This window comes from Paramacrobiotus metropolitanus, unplaced genomic scaffold (genome assembly GCF_019649055.1).
Source record: "Paramacrobiotus metropolitanus isolate TYO unplaced genomic scaffold, Prichtersi_v1.0 Parri_scaffold0000002, whole genome shotgun sequence".
Classification (NCBI taxonomy): Eukaryota; Metazoa; Tardigrada; class Eutardigrada; order Parachela; family Macrobiotidae; genus Paramacrobiotus; species Paramacrobiotus metropolitanus.
The window spans coordinates 634,748-652,528 of NW_026570222.1; the positions used below are offsets into that span (position 1 = coordinate 634,748).

Sequence of the window (17,781 nt, forward strand, 5' to 3'; positions counted from 1 at the left end):
AACAACACAAGGTCAGAAAAGAATGATGATCGTTAAAAGTTTGAGAGCTTTTTTTCTTACAGTTCTATTACTGGAACCTTGATTAGCTTGTGTTGCAGCTACTCTATGCGATATGGATACGGGTCCAGCGCACTTAAAATCAGTTTAAGATTTAAAACTAATTTAAGCCTTTAACTCTACTTTTAGCTATGTTCACCAAAATAATATAACTGAGTGTTTTAGAAAAGCAAAAGGCAGTAATTATGACTCGATTTATAAGCAGAAACCACCATCGATCTCACTGCTTTCGACAATAACTCAAAGGTCACGGTGCGCGTGAGATACCAGCAGCTTAGTAAACGCATACAGTACACATACGACAACTCCAGCTGTGCTAATCCGCATTGGGATACGACATTGTGCCGTCTTTTATTAGCGTATACTTGTACCGTTTTCTGTGCGTACAAGTACACAACGGACTGTGCTTCGTGAACCAGTGGCAGAACCAGCCAACTTCCCACGCTGCCTTTCAGGCCAAGGCGATGTGATCCATTCGTCTTCCGCTTCCTAATTCTTTTCACATCAAGTATCATAGCGCTGAGCTTTATAAGTGAATGTGAATAACTGATCACGTTCTTGGCGTCCGTTGTCGACAGCCTGGACAACTGTACATGTACATATATCCACAACCGCATAATGAAAAATGTCTTACGTTAGCATGATCTAATATTATAATCTCTGCGTTCCCGACGTCAAAAAGTATGCCTCTGTGTCCGAACGGCAGCCAAAAATGCTGCTTTAATATGGATACAACGTGAACTCACCGACTACATACAAGTATACCGAAGGATTAATTGTATAAGTGGAACTATATATACGCCTATTTCATTGCCACGTCACTGGCGGTGGAGAAAGCCACAGACATAAATAATTAACATGAAAATTAGCGAGGAAGACGATCGTTTTTGCATACCAGCCGTCTGTCCGTTAATGCTACAATTTTACTGTAGCGGCATCGGGTGGGGCTCCTTTCCGGCGGCTGTGATATATTAATACAATTTATTAATCTACAAAATGAATTTAGTGCCGTCCAGGGTGCCACTTTGGCGGATATTTTTCGCTGTTGTTATTGTTTTTGCACTAATCGAAACAACGGCCATCGTGGTGGGATTGTCGGACGAGTGCCGCAAAGTATATAAACCGGCAACCGGTGTCCCAAAAACACCCGGGGACAATGGATTTCAGATAAGGATATCACAAAATGCAGACACCTACATCCCCGGCCGCAATTACACTGGTTAGTTAGTAAAAATCAACTAACGTAGTAGTTAAGGTATTTTGTGCCTACAGTAGTGATCGAGTACTTCAATGGAGCGGAATGCTTTCTCTTTCGGGGTTACCGACAAAATGCTTGTATAACACCTTTTTTTACTTCTGTTAAAACAGGAAAACTGCAGTTAATAGGATAGAACAAAGTTGCAGATACATTATAAAATACTTACCTGGTAGTTATATTCTCAGAAGTCGCAACAAAATTACAGCCTTTTGGTTTCTAAAGCTTTACGAATCATTTAAGCAACGTGTGTTTGCCGTTCGCCCACTTTGCCGAAAGAGCTAACTAAAGGGCAAAATAAAAAGCGGCGGTAAAAGGGGATTTCAATTTCAAAACCAGCCAACATTTTTTAGATGCTAGAAGATTTTTGGAAAGCAAATTTGATTTTCTTTAAAACGCTTAATGTGAAGTTGTGAACAATATTAATCTAGCATCAGTATAAATTACATAACGTGATTTACTCATTTGGATCAGGCGCTACCTGTATACAGCTTGAGCTAACTCTTATTTTCGTTAAAAATCGAAACAGCTGGATGCACCGAAGATTTCCTTTTCCTTGCCATTTTTAAAAGCTTCACAGTTTAATAATTTAGCACCACCCTATTTATTAAAGTTTTGAATTTCAGTGACATTACAAGGATGGCGAACCCAATATAGTGTTCAGAAACTGATTGGTTTTTGGATACGGGCAGTTCCGCGGGATAGCCGCGTCCGATCTTCCTCGGCCGGCAAATTTGAAGTAGGCTTAACCGGTGTGACCTATGTTGATTGTATATGTGATGCCGGATCAAACAGCATCTGATTTTCCTTTGCGCTGCGTCACGTCTAGCACTTTAACGAAGCCATGGTGACCTACGTGGGACATTGTTCGAACATTGTCAGTAACCGAACTTCCACTCCAAGAGCGGAAGTGGAAGTATTGTGGCGCGCTCCCAAATTCGGATCAGGCTGCATTCAGCTAAGGTACGCTTCTGCTGTGAGAACCGCGTGCGTATATGCTCATGCCATGCAGTATCACGGTTCGAGCAGAATGAGCGCATACTATTCTTCCACGAAAAATCAATAATGGTGCTTTTAAATGCTAACAATTTACAGAGCTACTGTGATTGAATACAAAAACATTTGGTACCAGGAGGAAGGTATTGTTGGCTTAATGGCTGCCACAGCAAATGTTGGCTAGATGTACTTTAAACGAGCGCTTTCCCATTTTACTAGGCGGTTTGGTCAAAGAGCTATGTGAAGAAGGTATTTATAGTATGTGACCCAACTGATAGCTGTTTATGCGTGAGTTTACCGGTATATGTATATATAGAGCAAGCCGATCAACAACACAGCGTCCCGCCGACCTCCGCTTTCGATTGTTGCGCTTGTGATGACGCAAAATACGAACTACTCTTTTCTGGCATATGGTCACCACAAACACATCCGAAAGACTTCCCAACAAGTATTATACCATTACTTCAACTTAAATATCACAAATCACAAATTTTCTGGAAAATAAATATTGGATAAATTAATTTATTAAAAATACATTGTCTGCCAAATGTTTTTGCTGAAAGAGCTTTCCAGACTTTCAATTATTGTTGGCAAATTATTGGTAATGAACGCAAGCGTACAAAAGACGGTACTAGAAAAAGCTTGAAAGGTCAGCGAAAACGCTTTTCTTTGCAGCGCAATGGTTTACTCATTTTTCTGATATAATCGGAGCCACGCATACCGCAAACGTGAAGGTTTACGAAATTGGCGGTTATGCCAGCGAAGGCTTGAAGCAGTTAGCAGAATGGGGGAAAACGCAAGAACTGGAAAAAGAACTAAAAACAAAGGTGAGTGCGTCTTTATCTCCCAAGTTTTTGAACTTATTCAACAAATTCTGTAACTTGGTTTTATGTGGACTACTTTCCCGTCAGCCTAAAATATTGTACATGTGGGTTGTTTTTGTAGACCAAGGACATTCGAACAATAGTTAAAGCACGCGGTTTGTGGTATCCTAATTTGAATGGGCAGACCCACGCCGTTTTTCGCACCGACAGGAAGCATCATCTGTTATCTCTGGCCAGCATGTTCGGTAAATCCTCATAGCATCATTTTAATAATTGAGTCTCGCTCGATTACTGCCGGCTCAGTGCGCGGATTATTCCATCATTCATTACGTTGAGTAGACGATGTTGTGTGGAAATGTAGGACCAAGTCCAGATTGGCTTGTGGGTGTCGATTCCTTAAATCTGTGCCTTAAAAATTGCTCATGGACGGACAGGATGGAAGTGGATTTGTTCCCGTTTGATGCCGGCACAGATAACGGAGTGACCTATATGGTAATACCAATTAAAAAATACGAAACCATGTCCCGGATTCTTTATTACCACTTTTGGTTATGAAAATTATTAGTTATGCAAATTTAAAACAGCTTTCGTAGAATGTTGGTTTTGAGATCTGCCGCTAAATACGTCAGTTTTATTAATTTAACCGATTTTAGCGCAATTATAGCAAACCGCATGCGTGTTGTTTACTTGCGGGATGCCTAGTAAATTATATCAGAGCTTAACGTTGCTTTACTAGTTCATGAAGAGTTTAAAAAATCAAAGGCTGATGCTAATAACAGTGTCTGCGCATTCCATATATTACTGGAGCATCTGATGATACGTACGTCGTCTGCTAATTTCAATCCTTCCTTTACAATCCAAAAACAAAAAGCCCAAATTTGGAAGAATGAGAATGAATTTGCTTTGAAGGTTTAATTGTACAGAATAGATTTACGTAATTATGCGGTTCGAATCTGAAGTATTGCAATTTATCGTATTTTGGAATATCGAAATGATCAGTGAGAATTCCGCTGGTTTATTACAACCGTACTATTTTGATGCCGGAGGAACGGCAAACAGAACCAATTGGCGAAGTGGCAGGCAACTGTCAAGCATTAAAACTGGGTGATACAAGTTGTAATTAAATTATCTAAAGTGTCGTTGCGTAAATGTTTGCAATTCTCTGCAGTAAACAGAAAGGTACATCAAAATTATTGGTCGAAGATTAAAGCATGCGTCGCATAAAAAAGCATATACAAACAGATATATGCGATAGCTTTCATGCTCTTGTTGGAAGATGTTGTTTTTGCGTGTATAACTGTGCGTATCTGTAGTCGGAGAATGCTCCCTCGCATCCACGCGAACAAATCCACAACATCACGTCTACACATCCGAAAAACCCTGCTGCGCCTTTCTTTGATCCCAGCGGAAAGCCTATGACCCCATTAGCCAAAATTATAATCAGTAAACAGAAGATTTATGAAAAAAACTGTGATGATCCGAACCCGGCGGCCACTAGCGAGGAAGTCACCGGATCATCTATTGATCGCGACGAGAACAGAAGTAGGAGCGCGCTTTTATACAATATACTTGCGCATAGTTTTCACACGACAAACTGCCAGTATGTGTATGCAAATCATTAAAGTGCGGTGTCTTCTGCAGTGGAGTGTGCGGTAACTGACTGGGGATTCTGGTCGTCCTGCTCAGGACCCTGTGGACAAGGATCGCGAATGCGAAACCGCTCATATCGAAGTACGTAGCGCATGCGCAACGTAATAGACGTTTAGACAACGTAACTCGTTTCATACTGCACTGACTGCGGTCAAACAGTACTGTATGTAGGCTAATAAAATATTTAAACTTTTTTATATAATTATCTCGTTACCTACTAGATTAGAATTGCGAAATGTACAAACAACGAAGCGACAAATATTGTAAAGACTGGGAAGGCATTGCAACGACATACAATAAAATCAAGTCAATACGCCTGGTATTTGCAATAATTACGTACAATATTTTAATATCTGCATATACCTGTAAATGATGATGTAGTGAACCGAATAAGCTTAAAGAATCATTAGATTAGACAGTGTCGTACAAAATAAAACTGTAATAATAGGGATATTTTCATTTCTATATGTATTTTCATGTACGGTTGAGTCTGTATACATAAAAACGGGAATTTAATGATATTTCTTCTTTTTACAGATCCTGCTAAAGCCACAATGAACGGGTGTTCTCGTAATCTTGTTGAGAAGGAAATGTGCGCACAAGCCTGCGACGGAGAGGGAAGTTCCACGGCTAACGCACTTCCACATAGCAGCAGCGGGTACGGAATCCCAATTAATACAATCGTGTAATTTAGCACCGGAAGCAAATCAGTTTCGCGTTGTTTACTGAATGAAACCCGCCAAAGTTTTTCGTTTATTACTGTTGGCCATGAGACCCAAGCTTCTGCGCATAGATTCATGCATAAGTCCAAATTAACTTTGGTGCTATGATTTCAATTGTATTAATAGCGGCAATATATAAAGATTACATGATAAACATTTCGATATAGGTTCAGTGTTGTATTATTATAGCATAAACTGCATGACCTCACCGTGGTCAGACTGGTCGAGCTGCAGTGTGACCTGCGGAAAAGGAATGCGTCAGCGCAGTCGGATGTTCAAAGAACCGATGGCGGATAAATTTTGCGATGACGCGTTGATGGAAAAAGAAGATTGTGATGCCGGCGACTGTACACCGGAAGTGCCTGAATGCAAAGTGACCGCGTGGTCTTCGTGGTCTCCATGCAGCGTAACTTGCGGTAAGGATTTGCGGCGATTCTTTTTGTCTTCCATTAATAGCATCTTTCATAAGATGTTATTCATTTTATTTACCGGTATTTCCCGCATGCCGGTAATTATAACAGTTGCATAAAACTGCCTTTTAGTTTCTCATGGAAACTACACTTTTTGAGCATTGGTAATGGAAAATACGTTGTAGCGCTATACAACTGTTCTATTTATCATGTGCATAATTACAGAGCTGCGATTCGCTTCATTCTTAGTATACACGCTTAAAAATTCATGATTATACTTTATAGTAAATGCTTCAACAGAGTGTTCCAGCACAGTGATGCATTTAATATTTTATTACGATTAATAGGACAGATGACATATATTCCCCTTATTTTCTTAAGAAAAAATTGTGGTGCTGATATCAGTGACATAATAATTATCGTTTGATAAATTTATAATTTTGCGCTATCGCTGCGCCAAGAACGAATTCCTTAATCGAGACGCCGAGACGAGCGCAGTATTTAGATGAGACGTTCAAGATGACAAAAAATTTCATCAGTGTTTATCGGTCTGACATGCGCAGTCAGGAAAACGATATTCGGGTCTGTTGAACTTGGTTTCTGCATCCTTTAGTAGCATCATTTTCACCACGCACTTGGCATACATAGTGGCAAATTTAAGCCAAAAACGATTTGCTCAATACACGCTAGACTGCCCATTTGTTGGGCGCCGCCAGAATCACTTCGCTTTTGATAGAGGTATAACAAAATAATGTAAAAATTATAATAATAGATTGATTTTGTGCATACGGTTTTTCCGGGAAAAGATCATTTTTATCTTATTATTGGTCGTGTTTCATTAAGCTTTGTGCACAACCCAACCTTTGCTCTTTTTAAGTATGCACGGTGGCCGGTCTTGTGACATGCCTTCTTCGATCCATTTATACCATATTAAATACAAGATTTACATAATTCATGTTATTTTAAAGTAGTTTCCAGAACCGAGTGCACACTAAAATGACTAAATAATGGCATGGGCACGAACGTATTACGTTGTTCTATGAAAGATGTATAACTTTAAAAAATTTTGAGAAAACCCATGTTACAATAATATGTGCACTTTGCTGAGTGCCATGATTAGCTAGCGGGGCCGCTCATAACCTTTACTGCAGAACGGTTGCGTGCAGAAAGTAATTAAGGAAAATGTAATGCTAATTGGGAGAAGATAATTTGTGTTATTGTCAAAACTCTTCCTAAATTGGATACAATCCTCAATCTGCAAATGCCAGGGCAGCGAAGCGTAATAATCTCTTTTAGATGCGACCATTTTGACTACCGATAGTTTCCGTATCATGAACTAGAAGTATTACATAGAAAATCTACGTCTGTTCAATGTTCATTACGCCAAGCGATACACCGGGGATATCCATTCAGCATTCAACACAGAGTAATGCGCCGAAGGGGCAGTTCAATGACTTCAAAAATAAAATTTTTTTTTACTGATTTTCAAACATTGTTTAGATACCTTTTATTGTTAACGTTTTTACTATTTATTTTTATGCCTCACAGATTGCGCACGCATTGGTAAAGTAAGTACTTCAAACTGGACCAACTCTCAAGCGAAGCTAGTCGTGTCTTATATAGTTTTATTTAATGCAGGCTTTATGTGACGTACTAATTACTATATATTACCATTGCAACAGCTTAAACTGCCGAATTTTGTATAAGACTTTTTAATTTTCTTCAAAGTACTGCAGGTAGTCATTTCTGCCCATATCTACTCCTATATGTGCCTATATCGGAGTACTAAATTAATATATTCAGATATAGAGTAATTTTGTGGCACAACAGCACAATTTTGTGTTCAGTGTGCATTCGAGATAAAAGTATTCAGTGGAAGTAGGTGCTCAAAAAGTGTTACGCTCTGACATCTGTCATCTTTGCACACAACGCAGTTCAATAATAATTTTTGTTTGTTTTCTTGCAAACTGTCCGTAATATCCCGAAATAATGAAATGTCTTGTTAGTGTTTTTGACTGTTAGTGTTAACCTTGCAGGGAAAGGTACACAAGCGCGTCGCCGCCATTACCTGTACCCAAAAGATGCCATATCATGCAGGAAAATCCTTACCGAAAAGCGTGGATGCATTGCGAATCGTACCACCTGTGATTTTGATGCCATGGAACAGAAAGGTAACATTCTCAAATTTTTTATTTTGCATAAGTATATTCGAGCGACGTTCGCCTGATAAAATACTGAATTAACCACTGTCTGAAAGTTTAAGAATTATTATCATCATTAGGCGTAATGAAGTTGTATAGATATGAAATTAATATGAATAGTCTGATTTCGGTAACTAAATAAGCAGCGTAATGTTCACTGTGCATTCGAGATAAAAGTATATGCGCAGTAGACATCAGAGTATTTAAACGGCTCGTGATTTTTTGTAATAAAACTTTGATGTGCGCTGTATAACTCAATAACGGCAAAGTACATACCATTTATAACAGACGTAAATTATTTCAAAATTCATACGACTATAATTCCAATTCATTACTGAAACCAGCATGAGATATTGTATTTTGGAACAAATTAAGTGTGAATTTTTTTCGTAGTATAATATAGTACCCATTCAGCGCTTCAGTTTTCACTTGATTCAGTGTGACCTTTGTTTGTTTCCAGTTATTTGTATGCAGCCAAAATCAGTTGGCAGCTGTTATGGATTCATTCCAAGGTGGTACTTCGATTCAGATCGCGGAGCGTGTCAGCCGTTTGTCTACAGTGGATGTCGCGGAAACATGAACAATTTTGAAAATTACGAAGAGTGTAATCGAATTTGCGAGAGAGCTTTTGGTAAGCCCCTAGCATAAGCGCATATTCAATCACGAGCATTGTGCAAGCATGCACGCGCGTAAACCCAACTATAATCCTGCATCGTACAGTATACGGAACGTCACTAACTGCATCTCTTTCTCCTCTTTTTGTACATGCAAAATACGCAGAGCATCCGGTAACGCTGAATCTGCTAACATCTTCGTCTGCCATAGAGGACATGCAAGGAATCGTGTCCAATTCCATTGAACCCGTCTATTTCTCCCAGATGGCAACCCAGTTGCCGTCCGCTATGATTAGAAATGGAATGATTTGTGGTTAGTTTCAGTTAATTTTAGATGTAGGAATATATAACGCAATATTTACCTAATAACGTCTGATTGCGCAATGCATGTGCGTCGAGATTGTCGACAGCTTGATGTTGTGTTGGTGAATCGTATGCGTACTGTATTTTGCACGCGTTTAATTACGTGGCTTTACGATCCGGATCCAGGTCAGGCGCGCTTATTTTCTGGCTCTTTACTATCCGGAATTATTATTTAATTCGCTTCTTAAAGATTAAACGCATTGAAATAGATGGTAAACATTTCTCCGCACTAAATGTTTGTTGACCCAATCAAACACCAATGCCAATTTTCATCAATGTAACGTAACAATAACTGGACATTTTATTTAAAATAAGTGGTATACTTTTGCTCCATTACGCAAAGCCGCCATATAAACATCAGTACGAAGTATCAAAATGTTCTGAAGTTATCCGGTTCCGTTTTTCTTTGTGAAGGGAAAATGCAGGAAAACGGTTACTTTTTGTAGCGCCTCTTCCTTCGACACAGCCACAACAAGCGACCACTTTGAAGGCGCAGATTCACACGGCACCTGTTGACTGCCAAATTACGCCGTGGGGCGCTTGGACGCCTTGCAGCTCCTCCTGTGGACGGGGTTATCAAGACCGGTTCCGCGAAGTTATTGTGCATCCCCAGAACGGCGGTACAGATTGCCCGTCCCGGATGCAGCAGAGACGGAAATGCCAGATCACACCTTGTAACCGTAAGTGGCCACGCGTGGCGGAACGAATATTAAAAAATATGACTGAAATTACTAATTCCTTTTACGGTCAAGTATTAAGTATCTGTACGTAAATCACCATGTGCTGGTTACCGTTAGCACAATACAATAATATAAACTTTTTTATTTCGAACAATAAAAAGTTTGTAGTGTTATACCTGTATTGTTATCCCTATACAGAGCAACAGCAATGTGTGTACGGTGAATGGAGCGAGTGGATGGCATGCAGTAAGACCTGTGGCCAGGGCATACAGCAGCGTATTCGCATGATTAAAGAGGCCAACAATCCCGCGGCATGCAGGCATGTCCCGGTGGAAACGCGAATCTGTGTTCTTCCCCAATGCGGCAACGAAGTCGAATTACACTGAACAACGCAGACAACGGCGTAGATTGGCTCAATCGCTCACTTCTTAAGCCTTCGAATAAACTGTATTATTCGTTTGTGGTGATACACTTCTTAGGTTAATTAGCGCACCTTGAGTTGCTCGCTTCTCCTACATATGCCACTGGTTTTCATTTGCTTTTAAAACCACACTTGCACACGCGGAAAAAATCTTGATGTCACTGTACACTTGGAACAAAATTTTATTGTGTGCATACTGCATAGTTGTAATAAAGCTATTATTTGTCAGGGATGCGTTATGCCACACGCAAGAAAAGATGTATAACACTAGGAAAAATGCACGTTGGCGTGCATTTGGCAGACCGGAGCGCAGCATTTCCTTTGAGTATAGCATGTATAATACACTTTAATAATTTATTACAAACTTAATTATTTGATCTGTCAGAGTACTTGAAATAGAGGACCTTCGCTACGCTCCGGTCGATTATAACATAATATACAAAATAACAATTATTATGATGGTTGATTCGCATCTCAGAAAACCGGCAGCACAGAAAAGTTTGAAATTAATCCCTAATACGAAGTGGTGCAGTGTTTGTTGCACTGTAAGATATAGTAGGTGAAACAAGGATCAACAGTTTTAATCGGTATGTGATGTTAGTATTTTGTTTTCGATGTTCGGTTTGGCAACAGCGAAGGCGCGCGCACGCCTCGTCCATAACCTGAAACACACAACCACTTGTTACCAGCGCATTTGGGTGCGTCATGTATGATAAATTGTCGAAATTATTTTGACCTCGCGGAAACAGGCTTTTGCTGGTTTTCTCCCTTTCCTCCGGTGTCCATGAATGTTGACCTTTTGACAAGCGGTTGAAGCGCGCTGCTCTCTCCCTGAGAACATCATTGTGCCGGCGTTGCTGTTCATAAAGCTCCTCTGAAGAACACACACTGCTCTAAAATTTTATATTCCTTGTGTAAGCTGAGATGTTTCAACTATTTTCAATACCTTGCAGTTTTTCGTCTTCGTTTTGCGGTCTGTCAAACAGGCTCTGGAAGTAATGACGTTTTCTCATCTCCACTTGGTACGGCTTTACATAGCCATTGGTGATTAATCCGTACATGTTGGGTGGTTGGCGCTGCATGCCCGCTTCCCACGTGTACCTATACCGAGAATTAAACATTAGCGTATGAATTATCCGTGACCTTCACTTGCCTTACGGAACTCGCTATCCTAATACGCTCACACACTCACTCTCTTGGCTTCCCGGTTGCTGTGGGAAGTTTTGTTGGATCCAGGCGATGAAGTTTTTCAGGGTCTCAAAAAAATTAAAAAATTTAATTCAGATAACTGCATCAGCAGCAATTGCAAACCCAAACTAAATTTTTCAGCATTGAATTCGAATGCTTGATTTCCAAAACTAAGGATGTAAACTACGAGTACAGATACAATTAGCTAGTTGGATTGATAGATACCTGGTTTTTGACACGGAGCGAATTTTCTGTAAAACAATTCATATTAAGAACGACTGGAACCGAGATTTTATTTAATTTCATCGTAGTCCTAATATACGTGCGCATCCACATGCCTGTTTTTTAGAAACTCTTCCTGTGGACTGGGCAAAAAGGAGGAGAGATGCATGGACCAGTCAAGATGTTTAGGCGCTAAACCTTTGGCAGCACTTTCTTCTGGCGTGACACTGTCCACTGGGTAGTCAGGATACCACCATATCAAATCTGCAAAGTCACAAACGTAAAATGTGCTTCTATACCATGTTTGCGCTAAAAGGTTCCTTTTACAGATTCGTTTTGTGATTATTTTCTACGTAATGTACATATAGTATAATCAGGTTCAAGCAGAATTAAGTACAACACACCACGAATTTGAAAATAAGCTTGGCTGATTACAAAAAGCTCAGCTGCATCAGATGCATTACGGCATCAAGTCATTTGCAAGGAATATATTCTGGAATGAACCGTAATACTGAAATTCTGTGTTGGCGCTTACTTTACCCGGTCTTCCTCCGCGTTTGCACATCCTAATGTAATCCGAATCATTTTCGTAAATAACCCTTGGCTTTGGAACTATATCTTCTATGCGCGGTATCACATCCGTTCCCAAAAAGGGAATATTGGAGATTTGGTAGCGCTTCTTGTCGCATTTTGCCTGTGCAACTTGTTCGCGTTCCACTTCGGCAAGGCCTTCGCGAAGCATCCAGGCTGAAATCAACACGGTGACGTTTTACGTTATTTGACGGGAAAAAAACAGAACATTTGCTTACAGACACATACTGTCGTCCCGCAAATCCCTTCGCGCTTGTTCCGCTCGGGACGTAGTCATACTGCACCCGTCCCAGAGCTACTTCTTTTCGACTCGCTGCTCGCAGGGAAATTCAAAAGGTCAACATAATAAATGTGGTAACTTTGTGAGTGACCATGACCTTCCAAAATTTGCACATACAGATTACCGCTTAATTACGAGACTAAAAAAAATAAATAAGTATAAGCAAGGCATCGATCAAGTTTCCTCAGTAAATTGTGAACATGGTATTTAATACTAGTACAAGCTAACAGAAGCTTATTAATTTTTATTTCTTTTTGTACATGTTACGGTTTTTTTGTTGATCATAACCTCAAACATAAGGTAGCACAGCAACGCCGGATATGTACAACAACACGGCCAGCGACCACATATCGCAACTGCATATGCACTCGCAGTGGAGCAAGTGGCTGTGAAATTTCGGGACACAAGGATTGTAATCTTTCCATCTTCGCTCCACGTTTATGCGGGATATGCTTGTGCATGTAGATCACAATCTGTTTTTAAAAAATTTTAGTGCACGCATCTCCGCGTCCGAAAAATGGCTAGCACCAAGCAAACACTGCCGAACAACTTCGACATAAAACAATGTTTCGGATTGGATCACAGACGCATATGACAAACGTTTGTCAAAATCAGCAATGTCACTAGAGCCAAGAAGCGGAGCTAGGAAAGCATTTAGCGTTACGAAGCGAAAAAAAAACTTCAGCTGCAGTAAATTCAGCTTTGCAGCTGTCCCATTCCAAGGGCATAGGCCGCATTAACTTTGCGCTGCTTTCCGGAGACAGCAACTTGTGCGCGACCCTTATTCAGCCCATCCAATAAAACGCAGGCCTTACAAACGTTCTGGCTGGATATATAACCACATGACTGGCAAATTCCTGCGTAAATTGAACCCAAGATTGAAGCAAGAGCAAAAAATTTGATTTGCAACCACCAAAATGAAAAAGAAGTGTATCATCACTCGGTTCACTACTTCTATCATTTTTTTATTACAGCCCACTCTTTAATACTTAACGTACCTTGTGTAGCCATTTTCACAGAGGATTTTATCGCAAAATTTTCTCCGGAATGTATTATATCAATGATGCAGCGGGGTCGAATAGATTCAAGATTCTTTATGAAAGTTCGAGCATATCCACTGAAACATGAAAAACACAATTTTCAGTAGCAATTCGTCTCACATTGACACTAATTACACATTTTTTCAATGAAGTATCCACATACGGCATACCAATAAAAACTGAAGTATCATCTTCACTTCTTACCGGTAAGCCTGAGGAGAGTATACGCATTCCGTAGAAAAATAATCCAACTTCTTGAAATAAGCATACATGACAATCTCTTTTTCGTAGGCGTATTTTAAAGGCTTGGCTCGCGGTAAGGCGCCTTCCGCTCCCGTAATGATGCTCGTGCATCGACTAAGCCGTGCGACATCTCCTCGAAGTACTACATCAGTTGAGAGTTGAGACTAAATCCACAAGTTTAAACCACATCCATTTTTACAGAAACAACCACAAGTAAGATATGACTTATACTAAACCGAATCGTTTCTTTGTTATCTACAGGGTACGCACAATTCCCGAGAAAACCTCTGTGAAAAAAGCAGCAACTCATACCCTTACAGACTTACAGTTCATGAGAACGGTTTCCGCGATATCATCGGCATTATGGCCCGTCAAGATCATGTCCACATTCATTAATAAAGCACCGCGATCCAGTGCCTGACGACGAAAAACTCCACAGAAGGTACAGTTATTTTTCAGCCCAATCTGCTTGACAATTTCGTCCATACTCCATCCGTACAGATCCTAAAAACAGTAAAACTGAAATACTCCAGCCTCTTCCAGCCACACTAACCTTATCGACAACAACAAGAACACAGAATTCAAATAAAGCTTAAATTGCAAGCCATCTCGATGAAGGCGATTGCTCGTGTAACGTGTAACAAAAACAATTCTCTGTTGCGGTCAAAACTACGGCGATATCGTGTTAGCAAAATGTGGCATTGTCAGTTCAATAAATAACAACGATGGACTATACGGTCGGCAGTTGTACCTTATACGATACTATCCGGAGGGGCAAGTCGTACTGCTGCTGATTTCTTTTCACGGTTTCCAGAGAATCATCCCGGTATCCCGTAATTCCTTCATCCACTGATAACAAGAATAAATCGATGCCGTAATTGTATCTTTCTGACAAGACTTTCATCACATGCGCCAACACCGTGGAATCTGCAAAACAGTCTCTTTTACTCTCTTCAGATCCGAGACAGAAATTGCTTAAGGATTACTAAGGAACACAAACGAGTAGCGGCACTACTGATTATCAGTCAAATATTTACTGCTGAAAGGTTCGCTGTTATCAGATTATGCATTTCTAAAACGCACTGTGGCTGCATACCTTTCCCACCGGAAGCAGCAACAGCTACTTTCATGCCTGGCTGGAACAGTCCAGCCTGCACAACTGTCCGATGAATTTCCAGTTCGAACACTTGAAAGAAGCATTCTTTGCATAGTATATCTCCCTGCAATTAGAAAATCGGGTCAGACTTCAGAGATTACAGCACATATACCAAAACAGCCAGTGAAGAGTGAAATGAAAAATTATTCGACAAGTAACCGTCACAAGTTACGATATTGTCAATCGAACCGATGTAGACTTTAGAGTTACTAGAGTACTCACTGTTTTAGGCCTCTTTAGTATTGCACGCTGGGAACATCGCTTACAAACGGAAGGCATTCCAATTATTCCAGTTATTTCCAGCCAGCAAAATGACAATGTTCCTTCAAAAGTACTCGCAGTACGTAAACGGTATACCCGCAACTAAAAGCCTTCGGAGTGATTGGACGTAGTTCCGGCTGGAAACGTAAAATATTACGAGTAAAATTTCAAACTACTCAAAATCAGAAGCAAGGTAACGTGCCCACTGGGGGGTAGGCTCTGCTTATTCAGAAACCAGGGGGGTCCGACTTTCAACGTCATACAGGAACTGACTGAATTTTGAAATTTCGAAATGAGCCATGTTGTCAAATACTTGTCGCACGATTGTTGTGATTTGCGCCTGCACCTTGTGGTAACTTTTGCTCCTTAATCAATTCTTTTGGAGCTTAATAAAACTTCTGCATCTCAGCTAACTTTGCTGCGGACAAACAACAACGTGTCGGGCTTGCGATTTAACGGGTAGGTGCCATAGGTCCCATCCGAATGAGTCGGAGTATGGCTGCACAGGCAAGGGGCAGAAGTACAAAATCCAAGCATTCCGATAGATAAAGTCATAAAGACGTAGTTTACGGCCCGATTTCTGTGTTTCTCTAGATTGCAAAGCTCAGGAATAATGGATGAGCCGGATATCTTGAATGCGGAAAGCGGGGATAAGTTCGATGCTGACGCTTCGGTGGGGCACCATGAGTCCGGATCGAAGACCTCCTTGGACGGCCATTCGCATTCCAGCCACTCCATTCCGAGTCCGACACCGTCGCGGAGAAATCGCACTTTGTCTGCGTAAGTATGAACAGTTTGTTTTTACCATAATTAATTCAGCTTTATCGTTTACTTTTGAAAGAGTCCGAAAGGAAATAGAGCAGTTTTTTGTTCCATGTTTTTGTTTGTTTTGTTTTTTGTTCCAAGAGCTGTCGACCCCTCTTTCCTTTCGAAAGTCGTTTTGACTTAATTGTTACATTTGCCTGTTTGATAGCTCTGAACGTGCACTTGCTGGTCCGACATTCCATGGAAAAATTAAGAACTTCTGCCGACAAAAAGGACATGGTTTCGTTACTCCTCACTCTGGCGGAGAAGACATTTTCGTCCACATTTCTGAGTGAGTGCAATGTCAACATTTAGCCCAAATGATTTTGTGTGACGATATTCTTTCTTTCACCAATTATTTTCACCAAGTGGAACGCGAATAATTTTCTATCTTCAGTATCGACGGAGATACCGTGCCAAAAGAAGGCGATGAAGTTATCTTCAAAACTGTCATGATGCCTCCGAAGATGGAGCGTCCGCAGGCTGTGCACGTTCAAATCATCGCCATGAAGCCGGTCAAGCACGACCATTGGGAGGACACGTCCAGTCCGCCTCCATAAGTCACCATATTCAGAGTTGGCAATTGATTGCCCCCGAAGACATCACGGCGGAATGGTGATGATCCCAGCCGGAATTGGTTGGCTCTGTAATCTGTTATCAGTAGCGATATGATTGTATTTGTGGCTTAGAATTCAAAGTCCGACTTTCGAAAGCATGGTAGCTGTTAGTACAATAGTAGTATAGTCTAGCCAGGTTGGCGGCGGTTTAAAATGTTCGCTTTCGTGCTTTGTCGTTGCATTGAGATGTTGGCTTATTCTAAAGATTTTACAATTGAACAATACTTGCGCTTGTGTGAATATGTAATTTATTACATTTTTTCTTCTGCTTTGGTTCATACTTCTTTATTTTAATGTCCAAAGAACTGTAAACTGTAGCTTACAGTAAATAAAATAAAGGAAGTTTATCCCCTTAGAGCAGCCTTTAAAAAAAGCGAAGTAAGGCTGATCAGCCGGGTTCTACGACTGGGACTTTAGTAAACTGCTTTAGACGTTGTTAAAAAAATCGTCCATGATTTCTGCATGCCACGCTCGCAGTTGAAAACCACGCGTTCGGCCGACCGCGGCATGCAGAAACTACGAATGTCCGAATAGAATCGGGCGGAACCACCACTGGTCCATCATATCGTCGAACGGTAGAAGGGTGTGCAAACCGTATTAATTTATACTTACTTGTACTAGTAATAAATGCGGCTTCCGACCTCCCGTAGCATGCTGGTCAGCAAACCATTTCTGGAGTTCAAAACAGATCCTGAAAGCAGAGTAATGTCACAAGCATCGCTTAACGTCTTCACAACGACCATTACGACATTCAGTCTTACGCTGACCAGTGGTCAGTCAGGTGACCCCCAAATTATAGGTTTTAGTCGTTTTACAAATTGCCAAATGAGCTTATCTATGTACTTGGAGTTTTTCCCATTACAACAGTCCTCGCAGTATCACTCAGCGTACACGCGGTGACGCGGTCACCAGAAACTAACCTACGTTGCTTAAAAAAATTTTATGATCAATGGTGAGCGTGCGGAGCGTGTACTACCGGCACACAGCTCCTGTCGTTTCCAGAACAGTTAACCAATTTGCCAAGGTGACGGCGCCCTTACCGTTTTGACGTAAAGACATTTCGGCACACTGTCGATCAGTCAGGTTCACTGATTCAGTACTGTAATACCAGAACTGTCCAAAAGCACGAGAAAAGTGATTGTATCAGCCTGTATCCCGAAAGGTATTAAAGTACTGTACTTATCGT

At 40.7% G+C, this 17,781-nt stretch overlaps 4 protein-coding genes across 10 annotated transcripts; 2 read left to right on the forward strand and 2 right to left on the reverse strand.

Annotated features, from left to right (window-relative positions):
• The first annotated feature begins 542 nt into the window (after nt 1–542).
• Nucleotides 543–10,411, forward strand: LOC129583664 (spondin-1-like). Of its 6 annotated transcripts, none has more exons than XM_055475557.1 (18): nt 543–1,276; nt 1,939–2,051; nt 2,142–2,275; nt 2,408–2,451; nt 2,528–2,566; nt 2,625–2,756; nt 2,984–3,135; nt 3,254–3,377; nt 3,494–3,624; nt 4,446–4,674; nt 4,774–4,863; nt 5,320–5,440; nt 5,694–5,920; nt 7,951–8,085; nt 8,576–8,746; nt 8,896–9,042; nt 9,539–9,772; nt 9,971–10,411. In XM_055475557.1, exons 1-18 carry the CDS (start codon nt 1,054–1,056, stop codon nt 10,156–10,158), a joined length of 2,634 nt encoding a protein of 877 aa, XP_055331532.1. In that variant the 5' UTR covers nt 543–1,053; the 3' UTR covers nt 10,159–10,411. The 6 variants fall into 6 exon arrangements, with proteins under 6 accessions (XP_055331532.1, XP_055331549.1, XP_055331541.1 ...); XM_055475574.1 differs by having other exon boundaries at nt 8,941–9,042; XM_055475566.1 differs by having other exon boundaries at nt 2,528–2,557.
• Nucleotides 10,364–12,728, reverse strand: LOC129583697 (uncharacterized). Of its 2 annotated transcripts, none has more exons than XM_055475635.1 (8): nt 12,413–12,728; nt 12,144–12,350; nt 11,720–11,867; nt 11,607–11,632; nt 11,386–11,449; nt 11,140–11,294; nt 10,930–11,067; nt 10,364–10,855 (listed from the first exon to the last, which is right to left on the reverse strand). In XM_055475635.1, the coding sequence occupies exons 2-8, from the start codon at nt 12,343–12,345 to the stop codon at nt 10,791–10,793; spliced, it is 798 nt and encodes a 265-aa protein (XP_055331610.1). In that variant the 5' UTR covers nt 12,346–12,350; nt 12,413–12,728; the 3' UTR covers nt 10,364–10,790. The 2 variants fall into 2 exon arrangements, with proteins under 2 accessions (XP_055331610.1, XP_055331602.1); XM_055475627.1 differs by having other exon boundaries at nt 10,367–10,855; nt 12,423–12,726.
• Nucleotides 12,729–12,852: 124 nt separating this feature from the next.
• Nucleotides 12,853–15,305, reverse strand: LOC129583689 (cytoplasmic tRNA 2-thiolation protein 1-like). Its single transcript, XM_055475615.1, has 7 exons — nt 15,136–15,305; nt 14,854–14,977; nt 14,509–14,684; nt 14,084–14,261; nt 13,719–13,899; nt 13,473–13,591; nt 12,853–13,331 (listed from the first exon to the last, which is right to left on the reverse strand). Exons 1-7 carry the CDS (start codon nt 15,190–15,192, stop codon nt 13,171–13,173), a joined length of 996 nt encoding a protein of 331 aa, XP_055331590.1. The 5' UTR covers nt 15,193–15,305; the 3' UTR covers nt 12,853–13,170.
• A 141-nt stretch (nt 15,306–15,446) lies between these two features.
• LOC129587572 (cold shock domain-containing protein CG9705-like) lies at nt 15,447–16,986 on the forward strand. The gene is made up of 4 exons (XM_055481377.1): nt 15,447–15,633; nt 15,769–15,954; nt 16,148–16,270; nt 16,376–16,986. The coding sequence occupies exons 2-4, from the start codon at nt 15,788–15,790 to the stop codon at nt 16,536–16,538; spliced, it is 453 nt and encodes a 150-aa protein (XP_055337352.1). The 5' UTR covers nt 15,447–15,633; nt 15,769–15,787; the 3' UTR covers nt 16,539–16,986.
• Nucleotides 16,987–17,781: the final 795 nt, after the last annotated feature.